This window comes from Cariama cristata, unplaced genomic scaffold, assembly GCF_000690535.1.
Source record: "Cariama cristata isolate BGI_N322 unplaced genomic scaffold, ASM69053v1 scaffold15177, whole genome shotgun sequence".
Lineage (NCBI taxonomy): Eukaryota > Metazoa > Chordata > Aves > Cariamiformes > Cariamidae > Cariama > Cariama cristata.
This window is the reverse complement of record NW_009628458.1, coordinates 7,533-27,699: the sequence shown is the minus strand read 5'-3', so window position 1 is coordinate 27,699 and position 20,167 is coordinate 7,533. Positions and strand designations below refer to the sequence as shown.

Genomic DNA, 20,167 nt, shown 5'->3' with positions numbered 1-20,167 from the left:
AAAGCATCCTCTTAGTTTAGTGATATTGAACAAATCTTATTTCAAGTTATAAATCTGTGTTAAAATGCTCTGTCTTGCAGTTCTGGTCATAGGAAATCAAACCATATGCAACAGATAAGTAAGGCAGGAGGAATGTGCACACACTCTACTGTGATCAAATGCTTGTTTCATGCTTATTGCAATTGCAACTATTAATCATCAGCCACTACATTCACGATCCCCACCTTCAAACCCCGGCGCAGGTCCTCTCTTACCTACATCTTTTGGCTTGTTTAATCTTTCACCTCCCCATGCTCCCTTCCATTGTAGCTTTCAGCCACTTGCTTTGCTTCCTTCTTTCCCTCCCTCTCTCATTTCATATTTTCTTTTGTGTCAGTCTCTATATTTAAAACAACCTCTCGCTTTCAAGGCAACAAAATCATCAAAAAATATTTCCCTTTTGAAGTATCTTACATTGGTTTCCTACACTAACAATTTTTCAGTTGTTTTAAGCCATATCCCAATATATTTACTGTGGAGTTTTTGAGAAATTAATTGTGAAACTCGTGTTTGTTGTGAATACTGTGTTCATTTGTGGAGTTCACTGGAATTATTTACAGAACAAAGTGTTATTTTGCATGAGTTGGGTGAAAGGATCTAGTCCTGAATTAAGGAGTGTATATGAGTACCCACAAATTTCATTGTCGAATAATGGAAGTGTAGAGGCCTAACGTATTAGGTCAGCCTCTGAATAAAAATGGCAAAAATATCCAAAGCAACTGAGTAATTTAAAGCCAGTTATGACATTTTTTTACTTCACTGAGCTATTTAGGGACAGATGCAAAAAGGATATTTTCAGAGGCACACATGGTAGACTCTAATTGAAAATTAACAGACAAATTCTAAAGTCCTTCCCAAAAATGGAGTCTGAGTTCCTTCCTTATCAAGCACCTTTCAAATTTTTCCCAATCCAACATAAGAAGCCTGAGCCTTCCTTATGTTTCTAAATCACTTTTATCTATTTTGGGGCCTATTAAACTAATAAACATTACCATGTTTAAGTGTTTAAACTTTCAATAGCTTAGATCTGAAATGTAATACAGTCATTATTAACAATTCAGTAGAATTTTATGTAGTATATTTTATTTCATGCTGTGACTAAGAGCATTGAAATGTTTTCAATACTTTATCCAAGACAAATAATAATTTAAGAAAAAGCCTCCACTCCCCTCTATTCCCTTTTACTTTGTTCATGAGATTTTTATGATGAAAAACTCTAACTTTACCACTACTGTTAAAACTAGACCATCCCACAGAAGGCCTGATGCAGAAAATCACTCATGTGGAAGTGAGGAATTAGCTCTCCCATTACAAAAACTGAAATGATCTGACTGTGAAAAGCCAAATCCTCATTACTGACCAACCCTTAAAGTGGAGGAAAACCATGGTAATTTAAGATTTAAACTTTTGCTGCATATATGTACATATGAAAAATTGTCTTATAGTAATACAGGAAATATGGAGCTGGGATTGTTTGGCAGAGTACAGTTGTTACTCTATCAAATCAGATAGGTAATAAATTGCTGCTTTTAGTAGGAATTGATAGCAGGACTTCCTTGACTTTAGAAGTGTCTTGAGCTCATTGGAAAATATTTGGAGAAGAGATGGATCAATACAGTTTCAGCAAGGGCTTTTTAGTCCGTAGGTATTGTTCCATTTGTAGCTCTTCACATGAATTTTCTTTTTTTTTTTTTTTACATTGTGTATGCAACCCAGTATATAACATTGACTGCTGCAAAGGCTGCTGGGAACACCGCTCTGGCATATATATCAATGGTATCAGCATCAATGGGCTTAAAGAGGGACTTCAGACCACTCTTTTTATCTAGTTTCATTACTTGCCGCTGTTTTGTCTCTCCAGTTTCTATTTCTATTGTGCCATATGATCCAGGCAGGCTTCTGGGAATTCGGTGCTGCCTATTAGAAATGGCCAGTTCCTGGTTCACACCAGCTATGGAAAGGGAAAACAGAACAATGGCATTCTTCACGTTTATCTGCAAAGGAAAGAGGAGAACCTGTAATACCAGTTTATAGGGCAAAGGTAGTATACTTCATCCAAGCTAACCATCATACTGACGTGGTGAAATACCTGTAAGATCCATAAGTGCTGAATGGTATTTATCACTTCCTTTGGCAGAAGAAACACTGAAAGACTCTGTGCTACCATGTCTATATTCTGATTATAATTTTAATTTCACATGCGCTGAATTACTGAGGCACCATTGAGATAGCATGCTTAGGCCCTCCTGACTGAAAATAACTGCCTGACTTCAAGGACATAGTCATCCCATTGTGTGGCCAAAGCCAACAGGCAGTTCTCAGGTTCTTGCCAAAGCTGGGAGAACATGGAGGTGGGACAGAAAATTAATATGGATCAGTTGTATCTGCTACAGCTTAATAAAATGAAGTAATAATAATTGTAATACTCAAGGTGCCAGAGAGTTCAAAAATACGTAGGCCTGGATGACAAATTGTGAATTGTCAAAAGAAAAAGTTCCTTAGTCAATTCACTCTGCTTCATCACTAACATGCGTGTATGTACATGAAAAAAGCAGCAAAGAGCATCTGGAATTCCTGGAAGACATTTCATCTATGGACTCCTTTGTTGAGTTTCACTGGGCTTCATACCTACATAACTTATATCCATGCTAATTGTATCTGTATTTACCTTATGCAGCTTGGGTGTAAAAAAATGTTATCTCCAGGGGACAACATTGAAGATTACAGGCCTAGTTTTTGTTTTGCTGACATCATTTTATTATGCTGTAGCAGAGCTAAAAGAATCTTAGCAGAAGCAGCTACTAAAGAATATGTTCTGAGGAAAGGCCTTTCTTCCCCATCTCATGTAATACTCTCATAATGACTTTGCCCTGACCCTACAGGAGCAACTCAAGGTTACCGTAACTTACACTGAGGACTGGAGAAGTATCAAAGACTCTAAATATATTTGTAAAGCGTAAGATGTACAAATCTGGCTCAAGACATACTTTGCCTCTCTTCTTACTCATTCACTCTTATTCCTCATTTCCTATCTTAAATACAGCAACAAACCACGTAAGAATATGTTGTCTTTAGTGCTTAACCATGCTTAAGGGGAAATTAGCAGTTGCATTTGGTTGCTCGTCATATTAATGCGACAAAAGAATTAACCAGAATATTTTTTTTTCAAAAGAGGTAGAAGAATTTGCTAGAAAAAGGTCATGCTGCAGGGTGATTGCTTTTGCAAAGTTATTCACAGTATTACACTTACTGACCTCTGCACTCTGCCTTCTCGCTTTTATCTTGTTCTTTTGCTTTTTCATGTAGTCAGCATTGAAATGTGCAAATGCATATTCTACCAGTGCAGCGAAGACAAACACATAGCAAATCCAGAAATAAACATCAAGTGCCTTGATGGCAGATGCTCGTGGAAGTGAAGATCGGGCACTGACCATCAGTGTAGTCATAGTAAGAACAGTAGTTATACCTGCAGTGTAGTGTAAGACATTTTACTTTAGGTTTCATAGTATGCAGTATAATAAGTGTATTTACTAATCTGAAGCTGAGGATTATTTTCACAGTAGAAGCCCCTTAATATTGTGGCTTCTGATTTTCAAAACAGAGGAGATTGTAAAAAAACTCTGCATTTGTATGACTAAGGCAGCTTTGAACGTGTTATCCATGGTTTTGTTCTAGACCAGGACAAACAAAACCAGAAGACTTAACCCTCAAAAACTTTTGCATCTGGACTTGCAACCCTTACTCAGGCAAACAGATCCACAAGCTCTAGGAACATTTTTTTGTCACTGTCCCAGTTCCTTCAAATCAATTCTTTCCTACATCTGCCTCACATTCACTACTGCTTTTAACCCTCTTTATGTGGTTATTTTCATGACAGAAATTATAACATGAGGGAAATCTTTTAAAGGACCATCTCTTCTGCAAATGTAAACATAGTATTCATAAATGCACCTTCATGGAAAACCAGGATTATTAGAGAGCATAATTACAACTTCAGCATACCCTTCCCTGTTCCCCAAACTATCTGTTTTACCTAATGACACTCTGGCAGGCACAGCTGACTGACTGATCCAGAAGGATACCCACGACATGGCCACCAGTAAGATAGAAGGAACATAAGACTGAATGATGTAAACTCCTCGATTTCGCCGAAGGTGGAAGTGGAGACTGAGCCTGGGAAACTGACCTGCTGGAAAAAAGAGCAGACAGGGAAAGATTCTGACTGTGTGAATTACAGTTAGACTGATATTCAAAAGAACATTTCTTATAATGACACAGATCTACATTCTTAAACATCTTTCGAACAAGGATCACAAAAAGCTTTTTTGACTGTTGTTCGGTTAGTCTTCATAAACCCTGCACAAGGTACTGCAGTTGTCATCAGCTAAGAATAGGTCAAATGATTTGTCTTAGGTCATATCAATGCCAGATCTGAAAATAAAATCATGAGTCTTCTCAAATAACAGTATTGCTTCAAAATGTGTACTGTCTTATCATCTGCTGTAGAAAGTCCTCCAGATACTAAATTTAGATTTTTTAAAAGGCCAAGTTAATTTCAAACTCAAAAAAGAGCTTAGAGGATATGTGCAGCATAAATGAGAATCTGAATACATGAAAGAGGAAGAAAAATCACCAGGAAAGAAATTCCTCCAATCTTTTACAAACATTGCAATAAACCCAGTGATACGCATACACACCACTGGCTTCTACTGGATAGAATTAGAATGATCTGACTGTACGTCATAAGCCTCATAACATCAGGGCTAATGGAAATTTTTCTTTATCTGAAGTTGCAAATTAGGTCAAGAAAACATGAGCTATACCTCAAGTGGTTTTTATCAAGTGTTGTCTGGCTATTCCATGCAGTATTTTGTCAAACACACGGAACTAAAGGACACAATAGGCTACAGTGGCTACCTGAAGGCTCAGCAAAGGTTGGCATTTTTAAGCTGTAAGCTGAAGACAACTCTTACCAGAAACCTGACAGGTTCTTAAATTAGTTACTTAAGAAGAAGGATTTTCTATTCTAGATATAGGAGGTTTCCCTATGTAGGAAAAAGTCAGATACTGTCCCTGAATTGAAGACAGATCCTGTTACCAGATTTGAAGTTCATAATTTCTGTTGTGAACTGGTAATTGGTAATTGTGAACTGAGCAAGCTGCAGCTTATCCAGCCCATGGATCTCCTCCTGGTTTTCTGACCAGTGGTAGACGATGTCCTCTGAAGAGTAGCCATCTGCCAAAAGAAAGCTAAATAAACACAAAGTTTGAGGAAGAAATGAAGAACTTAGAGGACTCATAGTGGAAGTCCTTTAATTCCTCTGCTACGCTGTTTTCTATCGGTCCCATTGCAAACATGCTGTGGTTCAGTCTGGATAATTCACTGTCCTGGCAACATCGGTGTTCCCAGTGTCACATTGGGGTGGCTTTCCTACAGGGAGAATAATCCAAGTTGATTCACACTGACTAGCAATATGTGGTATGGCACAATGGACTTCAGTGTCATGAGAAATAGTCTAATTATCTCTTAAAAAGCTCATTTGCATACTCAAAGTAGAGTAACTGTTACTGCAGCCCTCAAACTAGCCTGCTTACCCCTGCGCTGTGCTTGGATCTCAGAGTCACAGAAATTTCTGATTGTAAAAGAAAATAACTACCAAATGTAATCTATCTGTGCCTATCCTACTGAAGACAGATCAGAGTGTAATTCCATACTGCAAGTCTGTCTCCAGGTTCACACATGGATTTTATGCAATACGTACTCTGTACCAGACAGGCAGCGTCAGGGAAACAGATTTCCTTTGTCCGGGATTCCCCCAGCATCCTCAAAAAGTATGTGTCCAGTTGGCTTTATATCTGCCCTTGCAAGCCCTACAGTGATTTTACAAATGGACACCGGATGAAAGTAAAGTATACAGCCAAACCATTCATATGAATCCCCACTCTTGGAAACAACTCTTAGGGCCTCCCCCAGGCTTAAAGTAGTTTAATAAGAAAACAATGTCTATGCAAACTGCCTATGCATTGTTTTTCTGTCAGTCCTCCTCCTAACAGCTTTTGAACTTCCTTAATATTTTCAAACCAAAATTATAAAAAGGTAAAGGTTTCAAATTCTTGATTCTTGATTCTTGAAATTCTAGATTCTTGAAAGTTTTGGAGGAAATGGTGTGCAGAGAACAGAAAATCAAATTTGTGCATCCAGTTAGAGAACAGCAGTGTAACTCAGACTCATGTCCATTTTGAGATGCACCAGCTACCTTGATAATCACCACGTATATCAGCCTGTTAATGACTGCAGCTTGGCATGGGTGGCAGCTGGAAGATAACTGCTAGGGAGAGGTGCAGGGCACTAGGGGCATGAGAGAAGGGGGGGATACACATGAGGTGATTTATCTAGTATGCAAATGCATATGAAATTGATCTTTGCTAATTTTACTGTTAATGGACAACTTGCTACTAAACCATTCATTTGTTTAAAGAGGATTGTTTGTTTCACTGAAATCAAAACCCTCAAATTCAATTAAAAAATTCAACCACCACCAAAACTCCCTGCAGAACTGATTGCTGGTTCACTGTCTGCTGCCTCTGCATTTGGTGATTACATAAGTAAAACTGTAGATTGCTATTTTTGACAGGATAAAATGGTATTGTGGTTAATTGCCTAGAAAACAAAGTCAGTGCTAAAAAAGAGAAACGTGCATCAATAGGCCAGTGGATCTGCTCCGAAACTGCTGTTCACAAATCTCTGGAACCCTCAGGACCTGTAAACTCCTTGATATAAAACCCACAAAAGGCCAGATTCATTGCCAGTAATTGGGTGGCCCCTGCTTGTGTCAGTGGTGAATTTCATTCAAAAGTATTAATGCTCATGGGAATTACATGCTGATCATAGATAAAACACAGGTTGGACAAAATGTAAATTCATTTTCCACCCTCCTTTGTGAGTGCAAATGAATGTAAGCTAATCCTTGCAGTACTCTCATTGATTTCTGTGTAACAGATACAGGAGTGCCTAGGCAAGCTGAACAGCTATGTAAGGGTTAGTCACAATGGCATTCATTAAAAGCAGGGAATTCTTTCTTTTTCCTGTTTTCTCATAAAGAAAAAGTAACACATCAAATTTTGCCTGTGGGCCTCTCTACTTATTCTTACTGGATTTGATGCAAATCTCAGTAATGCTAGTGACTGTCACAACTGCACTAAGTTTTTACATCAAGCACAAAGTTCCAGACATTTGTCAGCAGGATTGTTCATCTTCACTAAATGAAATCCTATAGTTTTGAACTGGATCAGAGCTGAACTGGTATTGAAAAGTCCATAGTCTTAACGCCCAACACAGAGAATGAAGGGATTCATGTTTGTACCCTTTATTTCTAAATCCTAAGAAATTTCATTGACTAAAGCAGAATCATTCCAGCAAACTCCAGCATGCTAAGTACCATATATGCAGGCTTTAAACAAAATACAGATTACATGAAACGCTGTACTCAGCCCTTACAGCTCTCCAAATCCAACATGCATTCTTGCTCATCCATTGGGTACTTGGAAAGGTCCATGTCACAGGCCACTGTTGAGGTAATCCTGTTCCAAGCAACGTGAACACCAGTTAGTTGCATTTAGATACAGCCTTTTCCTCAGAACTCAAACAACTAAATGGAAAACTTTGAAACCTTAATACTGATACAGGAAACTATTTTCAAAAGCCTTACGGCTATTACCTTTACTAAGTCTGTGGGAAACCCAAAGATAAGGGGGAAATGAAAGAAAGGTCAAATGACTTGTCTAATGTCAGAGGACACTTCATCTACTTCTGATGATAAAGAGGACTTTTCTGAGTCAAATCTACTCCCTTCCACCGTCCCCAAGATCACTACCAATACCTTAAGGGTGACTCTGGACTTACAATTTCAAAGGTGCACACTTACTATTTTTTAGAACATTACACAATTAACTTTAAATATAGTTATTGAGTTCTAGCAAGAACACTCTTCCAAAGTGAGGCAATACTACTTTCTGTTTGAAAGATGGGGAAGTTGAGCCTAAATCAGGCTCATCGTTCCCTTGGAAAACAGTGAGAGAGTGGAGAACAGAATTATTGCTCTGTATTGAGCATCTCCTTGCCTGGTGACCAAATAGTTATGAGATGCTTATCTCCCATTAAGGACATTCTGAAAGTGATCAGTGATTATGCAGCAGAAAATGTGTCAGTGTTGCCAAAGATACCTTCTTGGCAGTGTAATCCTTGTCAAGCAAAGAGATGTCTTATAGGAGTCACCATTACTTTCTTCTGTTTTAAATTAAGAATTATTTTAGGAAATCATCCTAGGACACAACTGAGTGATTACTTTATAGTGTGTTCAAAAAGTTAATACAAAGTATGCTTGCACTCTTTCTCACTCACCTGATGCTGTATAAAATGACTCCATCTGGCTGGAGCCTGATAAGTTTGTTTTCCACAGTCACATCATGGAACCAGGCAGACTTGGCATTTACTATGAAAGTATCTGGCAACCAGAGCTTGTCCACGAACCGGCTGTCTAAGCCCAAAGTTTCATTGGTGTGGTTGTAAGACAGACGGTCATCTCGCCAGCTCTGGTGCAAAAATACCGTCATGGTATATTCCTGAGAAGAAAAAATGCAATTAAAAGGTCTTGCTAAACACAATGATAATGTCTTGGGACTTGGTCAAAAATCATTGTATTAGCCTAGAAATGTATTAACTGCTTCCAGTGCACATAAGTATTTTTATACTCAGTCAACCATAGAGCTGGTCAAGCATTTTAATTTCTGTCATATGCTTCTACCATGGATAAACCCAAGATATCAAAAAGTGATTCTATGTCAGTGTTATATATAACATGTTACCAGAGTTGCATATGTCTTAATGAAGAAAATCAGTTTATGTATCTCCACAAGTACAACTTTTGGTTTTGGAGGTTTTTTAAAGCAAAACTAAAAATCATGCATCTGTAATGAAGGGAAAGGATAGAGGGAAAGTCAAAGTTTTGGTTTTAAAATTAAGTCTATTGTGTTTCAGAAATGTAGTTAATCCGTGCCTATGCTTGTTTATGTGACTTGTAAGTTGTTATACCCCACTGCTTTATTGGAAGGTCTTTACACAAAAAAAAAGATTTGCATCTCACAACCAAACGTTCCCTTAGCTTCTTTTTGGAAGTATCTCTGGTGAAAAGCAATTTGAACAGAAGTTGGCGTTAATGCTTAAAATTATGCTTTCTGTTAGGAAGTGCTGCACAAGATCCAGTCTTGCTAACTGTAATAGGAAATCTCAGTGATTTATACATGGCTAGATTCTTGTAATTGCCAACATCTGCCAGAAGAGACTCTGCCTGTGTCTTAAAATACAATGTTTGTTCTTTGCATTATCTTCTTGTGGTAATTTCTCCACTCCAAACATGTTGGGGATCAACTGTCTCTCTATTTTGTTAGTTTTCTACACTTTTTGTCATTGCAGTACACGCATTCACAACTTGGTAGGTTTAACTGATAACGTACCATGTTCACTTCTGAGATGTGGTCAATGCTGGCTACTTCAATTGCAAGAGCAACGTTAACAGGAGGACCTGAGAAAAAATGTTTGAATGGGGTGATTTACATCATCATAGTACCTATAAAAATATAGATGACCCAAGAGTGTTAATTCTTTCATACCAAGTGAATTCATAAGTGTTTTCCATGATAAAGTACACTTTCCAAGTAAAATCTACCTTAAAGCAAGAAGTTTAAATCTTCTACAGATTGCATCCTCAATTTCCAACAGAACACCTGGCTTCAGTGATAAAGGACATGAGAGATAATCGCAACTACTGAAAATTATGGAAAACTTTCTGGAAACCACATCATTTAGTTTAAGACAGCATGACTTCAGGCAAAGGCAGAAATTACCACGATTTAATGTAATCCAAAATTCCTTCAACTCAGATTTAAATCAGTGATTTAAGAACTGTATCAGCAAGAAGACTGTATTGCTAATTCTGTTGTACAGTCTGTCTTTTTTCAAGATCAAGAAAATTGTTGATTGTTATTATTTCCAGTATCCAAATAATAGACATACAGCCTTTTAATTATGTAGAGGATGAAGTTCACATAAACATCAGAGGGTGGAAGGACTGTGCAAAACCAAAGAGACATTATTCTCAAGTTCTCACCTCCAATCCCAGGCCTGAAATTACGTGCATACCCTTTCATTAAATCATCCAGGTTGGGTAACCAGGATATTTCGATGTTGGAACCTATGTAATCTCCGATGTCATTCATAGCTCTAGGTAAAGAGAATAAGTTCTTTTAAAACTTGGCTATGTTTACAAACAGAAAAATAACAGAAAATGGAAGACATTGACTTCTTTTGCACCAGAGACCACCTACAGTATAACCATCTGTATTGGTAATTTAGTGGAAAAATACTGTATATAGATAGGAAAACCATTTCAGATATTCTGTTTAATCAAAACATATTTCAGGCAAGACTATGGCCTCTTTCTGAAATACAAGCACAAACTTTTTAAAGGTTTTTTCTTTAAAAAAACAGTAGAAAAAAAAAAGATTTAGAAATGTAAAGAAAGCATGAGGGAAACGAAGATACGTTGTATACTGCATAAAATGCATCTGCGGATGTTGAAATGCAGCGATCTGGATAGCAGGACACAGCTGCCGTGACAGCTCCTAGTACCACTATGGAACAGCTGAGATCAAGAAGGCTGGTGTATTGTCAAATGTGACGGGAAAATAGTAACAATTACACAGCTGGAACTTGGATTTAACATCTTTGATACTGTGAAAAGTGCCATTAGGCCTCAGAAATGTGAAAAGCAGTGCTAATAGAAGGTGTGCAAACACTTGAAAACTGCAAAAATGTGGTCAAAAAGGAGATCTGGCTTTAAAAGTGAACAGCTGAAAGCATGGAAGCACCAAAGGGGACATCCCCATGGCCCCGACCCGGCACGGAGCTGCCCCTGGGCTGGACTCGAACCTCGGTGGCAGCGGGCTGTGGTGCTGGAACCTGGGAGGTGCTGTCCATGGGGCTGGAAAGCCCAGGTGGTTCTCCCTCATTCTGCGCCAAAGAGGTGGCTGCCTACAGTCCAGGCAACTCAGGAGCCTCCAGAAACCTCCAGGAACCAGAGGTGTTCTCCGCAATCCTAGAAATGCAGGGGCAAGAGTCCTGACTATGGTCCTAGATTTGGGGCCATTCTTGGCCATGGTTTGGAGCGGTAAGTGAGGTATCCATAGCACTGAAATGTCTCTGTCTCACTCCACATTCCCACAGGTGCCCCAGAGTTTGGGGCATCTAGGGATCGTTCCAGCATGCTGGGAGGGCCCCAGCTCACCTGCTTGTGCTGTTTTGCACTTGCCAGCCTCAGGCAGTGTGGATGTTTGGCCATCTGTCCCCAGGTCAAGAGTGTGGGATGCCATAAGGCTCGCATCCTTTTGTAGTCACTCTTGGGACCTGAGTGAGCCACCAAACAGGCAGTAGGTTTTGTTTGGGAGGTGTGTTGCTGTCAGATTTGTGCAGCATGCCACCATCCCCTTCCCAGAAATAAGGCTGCGTCTCTCAGGTGCTAGGCATATGCTTCTTTCTGATCCAGTGACGCTCCTTGAAGACATCAGCACAGTTTCCTGTTGGCACTTTGCACCACCTGGCAGATGCCAGCACCTCAACCCTCCTGGTACAAGCAGTTATGTGGATATTCTATAATCTCTTATAAAGAAAAGCAAGCTTATATTGTCTTCATTAACTGTTTAAACTGAGCTGGCAGACTTCATTTGAAGAAGATCTGTGCCTGCTCACATAATTCCTCCTGCCAGCACTGGGATTGACATGAGAGGAGTGGATAAATGAAGGACTGTGACGACATCTAGCACAACTATTTGCAAAGAGAAAAATTGCCAGTGGTTTGAGAGGGCCTGCATCTGAATGCAAGTACTACATCAAAACTGTCTGAGCACTGTTTTAGAATCTTCCACTGAGTCCAACAATAAATATGGCATTTGAGAGATATATATCACTAGTAACAGAAGAGAAACTCGTAAAACATCGATGAAAGGCTGCAGAGTAATATGCCATAAACATATTCTGCCTTGACACTTACATAACTTCTTAAAATGTTCATGTGACATTGACCCACATAAAGCACATGTTTTTTCTTTCCAAAATACACCCGTCTGGGCACTCAGCTCAGCACACACAGTTACTGCTAGCACACTAGCAGAGTATCCTACAATAACCAACTCTTCTTCTCACAGGGGACTGAAAGAAAAAGCTTTGATTGCCCTGGTCATAAAATTCTTGCCCTACATGTATGGAGTCTATTATATAAGGAAGGAGTTTCTGGGATTACAACGTATAAATACAAGTTCTGAGCAGCAGAGGCACTGAAAACTTGCATTAACGGAGCTGTCAAAGCTTAAGTGACCTTAAAGCATTAGGATGCTGCTCCAAATTGAAACTTTATTAGTTCACAGCAAAATGTTAAAATTGGGGATATGTATTAAATTCCATTTATCATGTTTCCTTGCCATGAGTGCACTGCTGTATGTTCATTTCAAATGACTCTCTCAGATATTTCTCAGGCTCCTATATCTCTTCTGAGTAAGGATCTTGGAAGACTCAGAGCCTTGTTTTCAGCTACATAAATTGGAATAACATAATTGATTTATACAAGGGCTTTGAAGATTTATAACAGGTGTTGACAGTTTTTTCCTTCTTTATTGGGTCTCATCAACTGTATAAACACTTCTATCAGACTGCTGTTTCCTATGTGCTGGTCCTTCAATCATCCAACTATCAGTATTTACTTAAATGAAATTATAGTTTCATAATACTTAGCAAGATCCAGGAATGCAGATCACAGAATCATAGAGTCATTTAGGTTGGAAAGGACCTTTAAGATCATCGAGTCCAACTGTAAACGTAGCACCGCCAAGAAATGCTAAGGTCTGGCTTTATTCTGCAATACCATCAAACATTGCAGTTCAGAAATTATTTCATTTATTTTCTTTTACATTCATGACTCTGTTTCTGGAGATACTAAGGCTATCGGTTAATACAGAAAACAAATAATTTTTTAAATTAAGGCCTTGGCAGATTAGAGAATATGAGACTCTGTTGAAAGTATTTTGTTTAAAAGTGTACTTATTTGTAACTTGTAAGTCTCAGCCATAGATATGTAATGGTATTCCTAACCAGTAAAATGTCTGAGCTCCTTTTCTAGTTAAAGAATGATACTTTATGTCTTTTCCTAATTAGAGTAAATAACTACAACACGCTTGAATGAATATATCTGCCTAAAATCTCTGTGCCTTTTCAGTAGAAGATGGTACTTTTTGACTCCTGTTGCTAAAACTGCAGCCAAGTTCTGTGAAGTGTTTTGCAAATAATACTCAAGCCAAAAGGTGTCTGCACTGTAGTGACTTGACTTATCTTGCATGCCTGATCTGTGAGGATGGGAGAATCTACTTTATGCTTCCTACATACACAGTAGTACAAAAGTGCTAGGTACAAGTAATTGTAAAATTAGAATACCGTGTATATTTATGAGTACTCAACCTGGGAAAAATAATAAAAACAAATTCTGCTGCTCCCCTTTCACAATAGGTATTGCTACCTGCATACATCAAGAACTCACCCCCAGATAATTGACTTATAATCACTCACTTGCTATAAAAGAAGTAATGTCACTATAAGAACTGCCAGGAGCCTCATCTTTTTTGAAAAAGCATTTACAGTCTCCAGCAGTTATTCTGTGTCAGTATTCTATTTTAATAGCATTAAGGAGAGCCATAGAGCTAAAAGGAAGTTAAAATGACGAGACTTGGATTAAAAACTGTGGGCTGTAGCTTGCCATGTGTTTTAAGCAGATTACAATCTAGAGGGAGTTTTACTTAAATATCCATGACACAATTAAAAAGAATCTTGTTTCTATTATTAATAAAGCCTTAGGGTCAGATCATCAGTGTAAGAAATGTGTTAAAGTTAGTGGAGCTATATGCACTTAATACCAGTGGGGGTTATTAAAGTATTACAGCTGAAATAATTGTATGGCTACATTTACTTTGTTGATGTTTATACTACTGGTTCATTTTAAAATTTCTTTGAAATGGGCAACAAAATTACTCTTCCTCAGTTACTGCCATTCTCACACACTAGCACGGTGCTCACAGAATGGCTTCTAGATACTAAAAGAGAATATGTGAATCAGAATAACCTACAGTTTCATTTACAAACTGTTATCACTGAGTTACCAGAAGGTTTTGCTAATATTAGGCTTTTTTTCATGCAGATGATTAAGGGACTAGAGCATGTCTCATATGAGGAAAAGCTGAGAGCTGGGACTGTTTAGCCTGGAGAAGAGAAGGCTCAGGGGGATCTTATCAATGCATATAAATACATGATGGGAGGGTGTAGAGAAGGCAGAGCCAGGCTTTTTGCAGTGGTGCCCAGTGACAGGACCAGAGTAATGGGCGCAAACCAAAGCACGGGAGGTTCTGCTTGAACATCAGGAAACACTTTCTCACGGTGAGGGTGACCGAGCACTGGGACAGGTTGCTAGGAGAGGTTGTGGTCTCATTCCTTGGCGATATTTAACTGCCATCTGAACATGGTCCTGGGCAACTGGCTCTGGGTGGCCCAGCCTGAGCAGGGGTTTGGCCCAGATAACCTCCAGAGGTCCTTTCCAACCTCAACCATTCTGTGAACCTATATTTTACCTCTAAACTACCCAGTGATCACTTTAAACAGCCCTATTCTTCAAATTACATTTTGTCACTGACATGGAGGCTGATGGAGCAAGGGAAATAATACAGACATAAGAACTAATGTGGTGGGGGCTGTACGCTTGGGTGTATGATTCAGCATAGTGTAAATGAGTCCCCGTTCTGCTTGTGTCAGTCTGATACGTGTTCTTCAGGTCTAAAGTCATACCAGGTCCTCCAGCATAGTAGAAATCTCCCATTCCCCTCTTCTTGTCCCTCAAGAATATTGAAGGAGAAGAGAAATAACGAACTGAAGAATGTTTATTCTACCTATTTTATTTTCATTTCTTTTTTATGACTTTGGAAAGCAGACCTTTATTTTCGTGGCACTTTACGGGACAGTTTGTGGTAACTCTGTTGAGCCATTCCTCTAGACTTCTGTACATCAGATCCAGTGCTTTAAAGTTACGTGAAGGACGGTGGGAGAATTTCATTCATCCTTGATAAGCTGTTGGGATTATATATGGCCTAAAATATTATTCATTTTTTTGTACCTGAAAAAGGAAGACCAGCATAGAAAAGACGCATTGGACGGGATTAACTTTTCACAATGTAAGCAGTAAAGATGAAAAGAAAGGAAACTACTATTAGTTGATTCAGCAACTTCACTTCCTGATGTAAGCTGCTGTAAAGCTTGTTTTAGTAAGAAAAGGACTTTGTAAAATTAAGCTATTGATTTGTAAAATTCAAGGGGCGTAATAGCTCATCAAAAAGCTTATCTTTACTTTGCACCAGGCCAGGGCAGGGTGCCTAGCTGACTGAATGGCAACATAGTCACGGGTACTAATATCACTCTCACTAATATCACTAATATCACAGTCATTCCCAAATCTAAAGCTGAAGAACATGTTTTTTCATCCACACTCTGATTCTGTACACATCTCTTTTCAAGCAGATATTTTGGAGAATATATTTGCATCTGTCCATATCTGGAGTTTAAGCATTGTGAGCACTTCAACGGAGCTCACTGTTAGCAGTAGAAAACAGATTACTGCTGTTTAAACTATGAAAACAATGGTTAGCTCTCTTGCGCAGTAGACAAAGGGGAAAGGAAATCACCATTGATAAACTGGGCAAAACTATGAAATTCTTTGCCTAACAAAACTGTCCTTGACACAGGTTAGGGAAAGCAACTCCAAGCAATTCATCTCAAAGACAGAGCAAAGAAATGCATCTCTTTCAGAGCTAAGTACTATCAGTTCTAGAATAAAAAGGACATATATCCCCAAATCAATCCATCCCAGCTGACATCTTTCTCCCAGCTGCTGCAGGACCATTGCATTCCACTACTGTGGAGTGACCTGGAGGAGAAGCATCAATCAACTTGGACAGCACACCTTTAAAGGGCCTGTCAGGCAAGTGAGATATTAGCCTGTCTTCACTATCTTCCAGACACTGCTTGAAAACAGTTGCTAGAAATTTATCAATATTACTAGCAAATATCTGGTAAGTATTTAAATCACACCAAGGAAAGTGGCAATCTATATGTTCTGTGTGAAGGAGTGCACTACAGCAGCTGAACAAGAGAGAACATTAGCAATATTATTTTTGCACAGCAGTGCCAAAAGCTCAGCAGCACCTTTAAGTCAGTGGCCAATGAGATAATGATTTTAGGTCACACTTGTAGGGAGAGAGCACTAACCTCTTGACAAAGATGTATAGCAGTAAGATGTGGGAAGTCACTTTTTGCATCTTCTGTTTCCTCTTTAAGTCTGCTAACCTGATTCTTTTTGGGACTGTGACATAGTTGTTATATGAATCTTTTAACCCGGTGGATGGAAATACCAGTTTGACTGATACTGAGGACTGGGATGGGGTACATTTCGTTTACTTTGAGATAGTCTTTTGGGGGCAAATGTCCCAGATATCATTGCCACTGAAGAAAACTTTTTCTTGGGGAAAAAGACAAGGAATATCCTGCAAGGTCAGTGAACAATCTGGCCTCTGTCAAACTCCAGGATTATCCACAGCAGTATGTGTATCCTTCCCATCTGCCATTCCTGACTCTAAGTGAAGCTCACTGTAAATATGTTTTGTATTTTGAAATGTAATTGAAAAAGCATTAGGCTTAATTCATGGCAACCTTCTGAACATCAAAGCCCTTATTTCCTCTCTGTGAGTTTTAAGCTACAGAAAATGGACCACTCTTTGCATGTATTCACGTGTTAAAGCTGCTCTGTTTCCATGAATAGAAGTAGAAGGCTGAGGGAGACACACAACAGAAGGACAATTATATGCAAATGTATGTAAGTCATTTAACATAGTAGAATCTGAAATATAAGAGATACACCTATTTTTATTTAGATAATTAAAATATCTTTCAGTAAAGAATTACAAAGTATGGACTTACACCCCAAAGCTCCGATCAATAGTACTCTTTTCCCATTCAAATGAAGAAATGGAGGGGTTTAAGAAAAGCCTGGACATAGCACTTAGTGCCATGGTCTGTTGACATGAGGGTGTTAGGGCAAAGGGTGGACCTGATGATCCCAGAGGTCTCTTCCAACCTAATCAATTTAGTGATTCTGTGAAATATTTCACTAAGTGTATTTCAGCAGATTGTCTCATTCACGATGGCACATTTATTATTGCAGCATCCACAGCATATCAAACTCCAATAAAATCGTGGAAGCTGCAGTCTTTGCTCCAAAGTCTTTGCCCTGTCAATCATATAAACGCCAAGTTTCTTGCCACTAATCACCATCTCAAGCAGACCAAAAAATACTACTTTTTAAAAATGTTTACCTGAAAACAGCAGTGGCATAAGTAGGACGTGCTGACTTAGGTTAAATTTGCCTCATTCACTTCAGTCAAATAGCTCATATGACACAGAAATTGCTTCAAATACAGCACTCTAAAGCACCCTGAAAGGATATTCAAAAATGCTATGAGGAAGCAAGCTACATGTATTCCCCACTTCCCTTCTCTGCCAAACCTTAACATTATTTTAATAGGTAGTTTTACCTTTGGGAAGTCTTATGTCATACCACTGAGTTCAGAACTCCCTGAAATGTTCTTCCTTTTTTGAGTATGTTTGTCCTTACACCTATCAATATGTAGTCCATACATCCAATATACAGGTTTTGGATGGCTTCTGTCATCATAACTGTGAATCACATTACATTTAGAAAACAAAATCAGAGCAATAAAATGCAGCTATTAGCAGTTTCATCCATTATTATAAAACCACAGTATTAATAAAATACTGCTTTTCATTAAAGCATCTCTTACCAAAAATAATTATATGTAATAGCATATTGCAGAACCCCAAGGAAGAAGAATAAGGAAGTTAACATGTTTCTTGGGCCTTTACAAGGGGAATTATTTCATAGGTCATCTCTCTGTGAGTAATTTTACTGATGCAAGGATAAAATTTTCATTTAGTTCTGTTTAACTCATCAAAAGTACACATGTAAGCAAGGTTACTCCCTTTTCACAAAATTAAACAATGTTCTGCCACGCTAAATCCTGAATCTTCAGAAAACTTGTATTAAACAGAGCAGCTTGCTTTGACCATTGAATGTCTTACACTTTGGCATATTTGGAAAACTGCTACAAACTGAACAGTTGGAATTTCACAAGCTAGAATTTGCCTTGCCTTACTCTCTGCCGCAAGTATATATATTTCTAATAAACAACTCATCACTATTGTGTAAGTGAAGGAATAAAGTCAAGTAACTAGGTAATTAATCCAAATATAAAATAATTTATCCAACGAATTATAGGTTGCACATATGCTGGCAGTTGCCGTGCCTAGGAACAGATCTTGAAGACAGAGCCTGAGAAGGCTGATTCTTCCTTAAAATTCTTTTTTTTCTTCTTCTTTTATACTCAAACACCACTTTTCAACCAAAATACTTAATGCTAGCCCAAGTGCAGATAGAGAAATAGCATCATTGAAATTATGGGCAAGATCTTGGTGCCCTTGGGTCATAAGCAGCATTTTCTCTGCCTTCACTGTAATACTGGATTGCTTCAGAGTATGAGGGTGTCAGGATCTGACCCTGGATAACAGATTCAAGGTCATAGGATAAATCATTATGTCAGCCCTGAATAAGAGCAGTTGACTTGACACTTCTTCTAATGCAAGATCCTTTTCCTTCCCAGTGAAAAAATCAGATCGCACTAATTCATTCCAAAAACTATAACAGCAATGTTATGTCTTACTACAATTATCGCTTTTCTTCTTGTACTCCTCTGAAGCTATTAATAATGTCTATAAAGTAGAAGTCGGAAGACCCCTTTAATACCACAGCCATCTCTGCTGTGGGTGATGTAGGCATGTTTTTACATGCAGCAAGTTCTTTTTTACTCCCCCTTCTATTTGCATTGCATAATCATGGCAAGCTTTCTCCACATACAGCCTCCAGATCCATAGAGACTATATAGAGAACGTAACTGGTTGCCTAGCTGACACCTTCTGAATAAATGTGACTGAGAATTGCAAGCATACATCTTTACAATTTATTATTTCAAGAAATGGTTGCCGTTCTTCAAACGTTTTTTTTCTAAGATCTCTGCCAGTCTCTTCCTCTTATCTCAAGTTCAGGAGACTTAATGAACCGATTAGAAAGGAATGTCTGTATTTTGGGGTTTTTAATTGTACCTTGGAAGCCCTAAGCAAAGCTGTTCAGTTAGTACCCCACTGGTTCTGCTGGGGTTTATGGCAGAGTTTCATGTTCAAGCAGGCCCCCTACAGAGCTGTTTAAGGGGATGAGGCTGTGCTGGGATGTGCAGTGCCATTACAAAAAGTGATTGCCCCCAACTTAGAGTAAGTGCCCTCAGGAAAAGGCTTCCGCAGGCGTCCTGTTAAAAACACACCCCTTCATTAACCCAAGAAACTGCTGTTCAACTGCCAGAAATGCATCCTCTGCTAGAAAAAGAAGAAAAAAAAAAAGATGGGGCACATTGAGGAAACTCTTCAGTCAAGACCCCTTTTTCTACTGAGCATCACTCAAAGCAGTTGTGGCCCTTAAATGGAGGGCATCTCTAGGGAAAAGTGGGAGAGACAGCCAGAGCTGGCATTTTTCGCCCCAGCCACACCAAAAGAACGGCCGTCTAAGACCAGTCAAAGAAAGAACAATAAGGCATTTTCTTACCTGATACACCTGTGCTGTTGGGTGCACAGTAGAACCAAGGCAGGAAAAACCCAGGTAAGAGATTCCATTTTACTCCCATTGATTAGACAGTGGCAAACAAAACCCAGGTTCCCCGGCTCTCTTGGCAGCTCCAAAGCTCCAGTAGTGTTGCCATCCTCTCTTGCCGTGCTAAGTTGAGGCTGAGTTTAAAGCAATATATTGTTGCTCAGCAGCAGCAGCAGCAGCAGCAGCCGCCCCCCCAGTCCCCACAGTGCCCGGGAGCC

General features: G+C 38.9%; 1 protein-coding gene across 2 annotated transcripts; it reads right to left on the bottom strand.

The window, feature by feature from the left end:
* Positions 1–1,100: 1,100 nt before the first annotated feature.
* On the bottom strand, positions 1,101–20,167 carry GABRD (gamma-aminobutyric acid (GABA) A receptor, delta). Of its 2 annotated transcripts, none has more exons than XM_009704836.1 (9): positions 19,905–20,167; positions 10,206–10,318; positions 9,553–9,620; positions 8,441–8,661; positions 7,538–7,620; positions 5,138–5,275; positions 4,073–4,228; positions 3,294–3,505; positions 1,101–2,033 (listed from the first exon to the last, which is right to left on the bottom strand). In XM_009704836.1, the coding sequence occupies exons 1-9, from the start codon at positions 19,970–19,972 to the stop codon at positions 1,734–1,736; spliced, it is 1,359 nt and encodes a 452-aa protein (XP_009703138.1). In that variant the 5' UTR covers positions 19,973–20,167; the 3' UTR covers positions 1,101–1,733. The 2 variants fall into 2 exon arrangements, with proteins under 2 accessions (XP_009703138.1, XP_009703139.1); XM_009704837.1 differs by having other exon boundaries at positions 4,073–4,225.

Bases quoted from the DNA above. Each gene is read 5' to 3' on its own strand.
- GABRD (XM_009704836.1), bottom strand. From the start codon at position 19,972: ATGGAATCTCTTACCTGGGTTTTTCCTGCCTTGGTTCTACTGTGCACC. The intron at 9,621-10,205 runs GTGAGAACTTGA...ATTTTTTCTCAG, and splicing joins TTTCAGGCCTGGGATTGGAG to GTCCTCCTGTTAACGTTGCT. The intron at 7,621-8,440 runs GTGAGTGAGAAA...TGCTTGGAACAG, and splicing joins GTCATTTTATACAGCATCAG to GATTACCTCAACAGTGGCCT.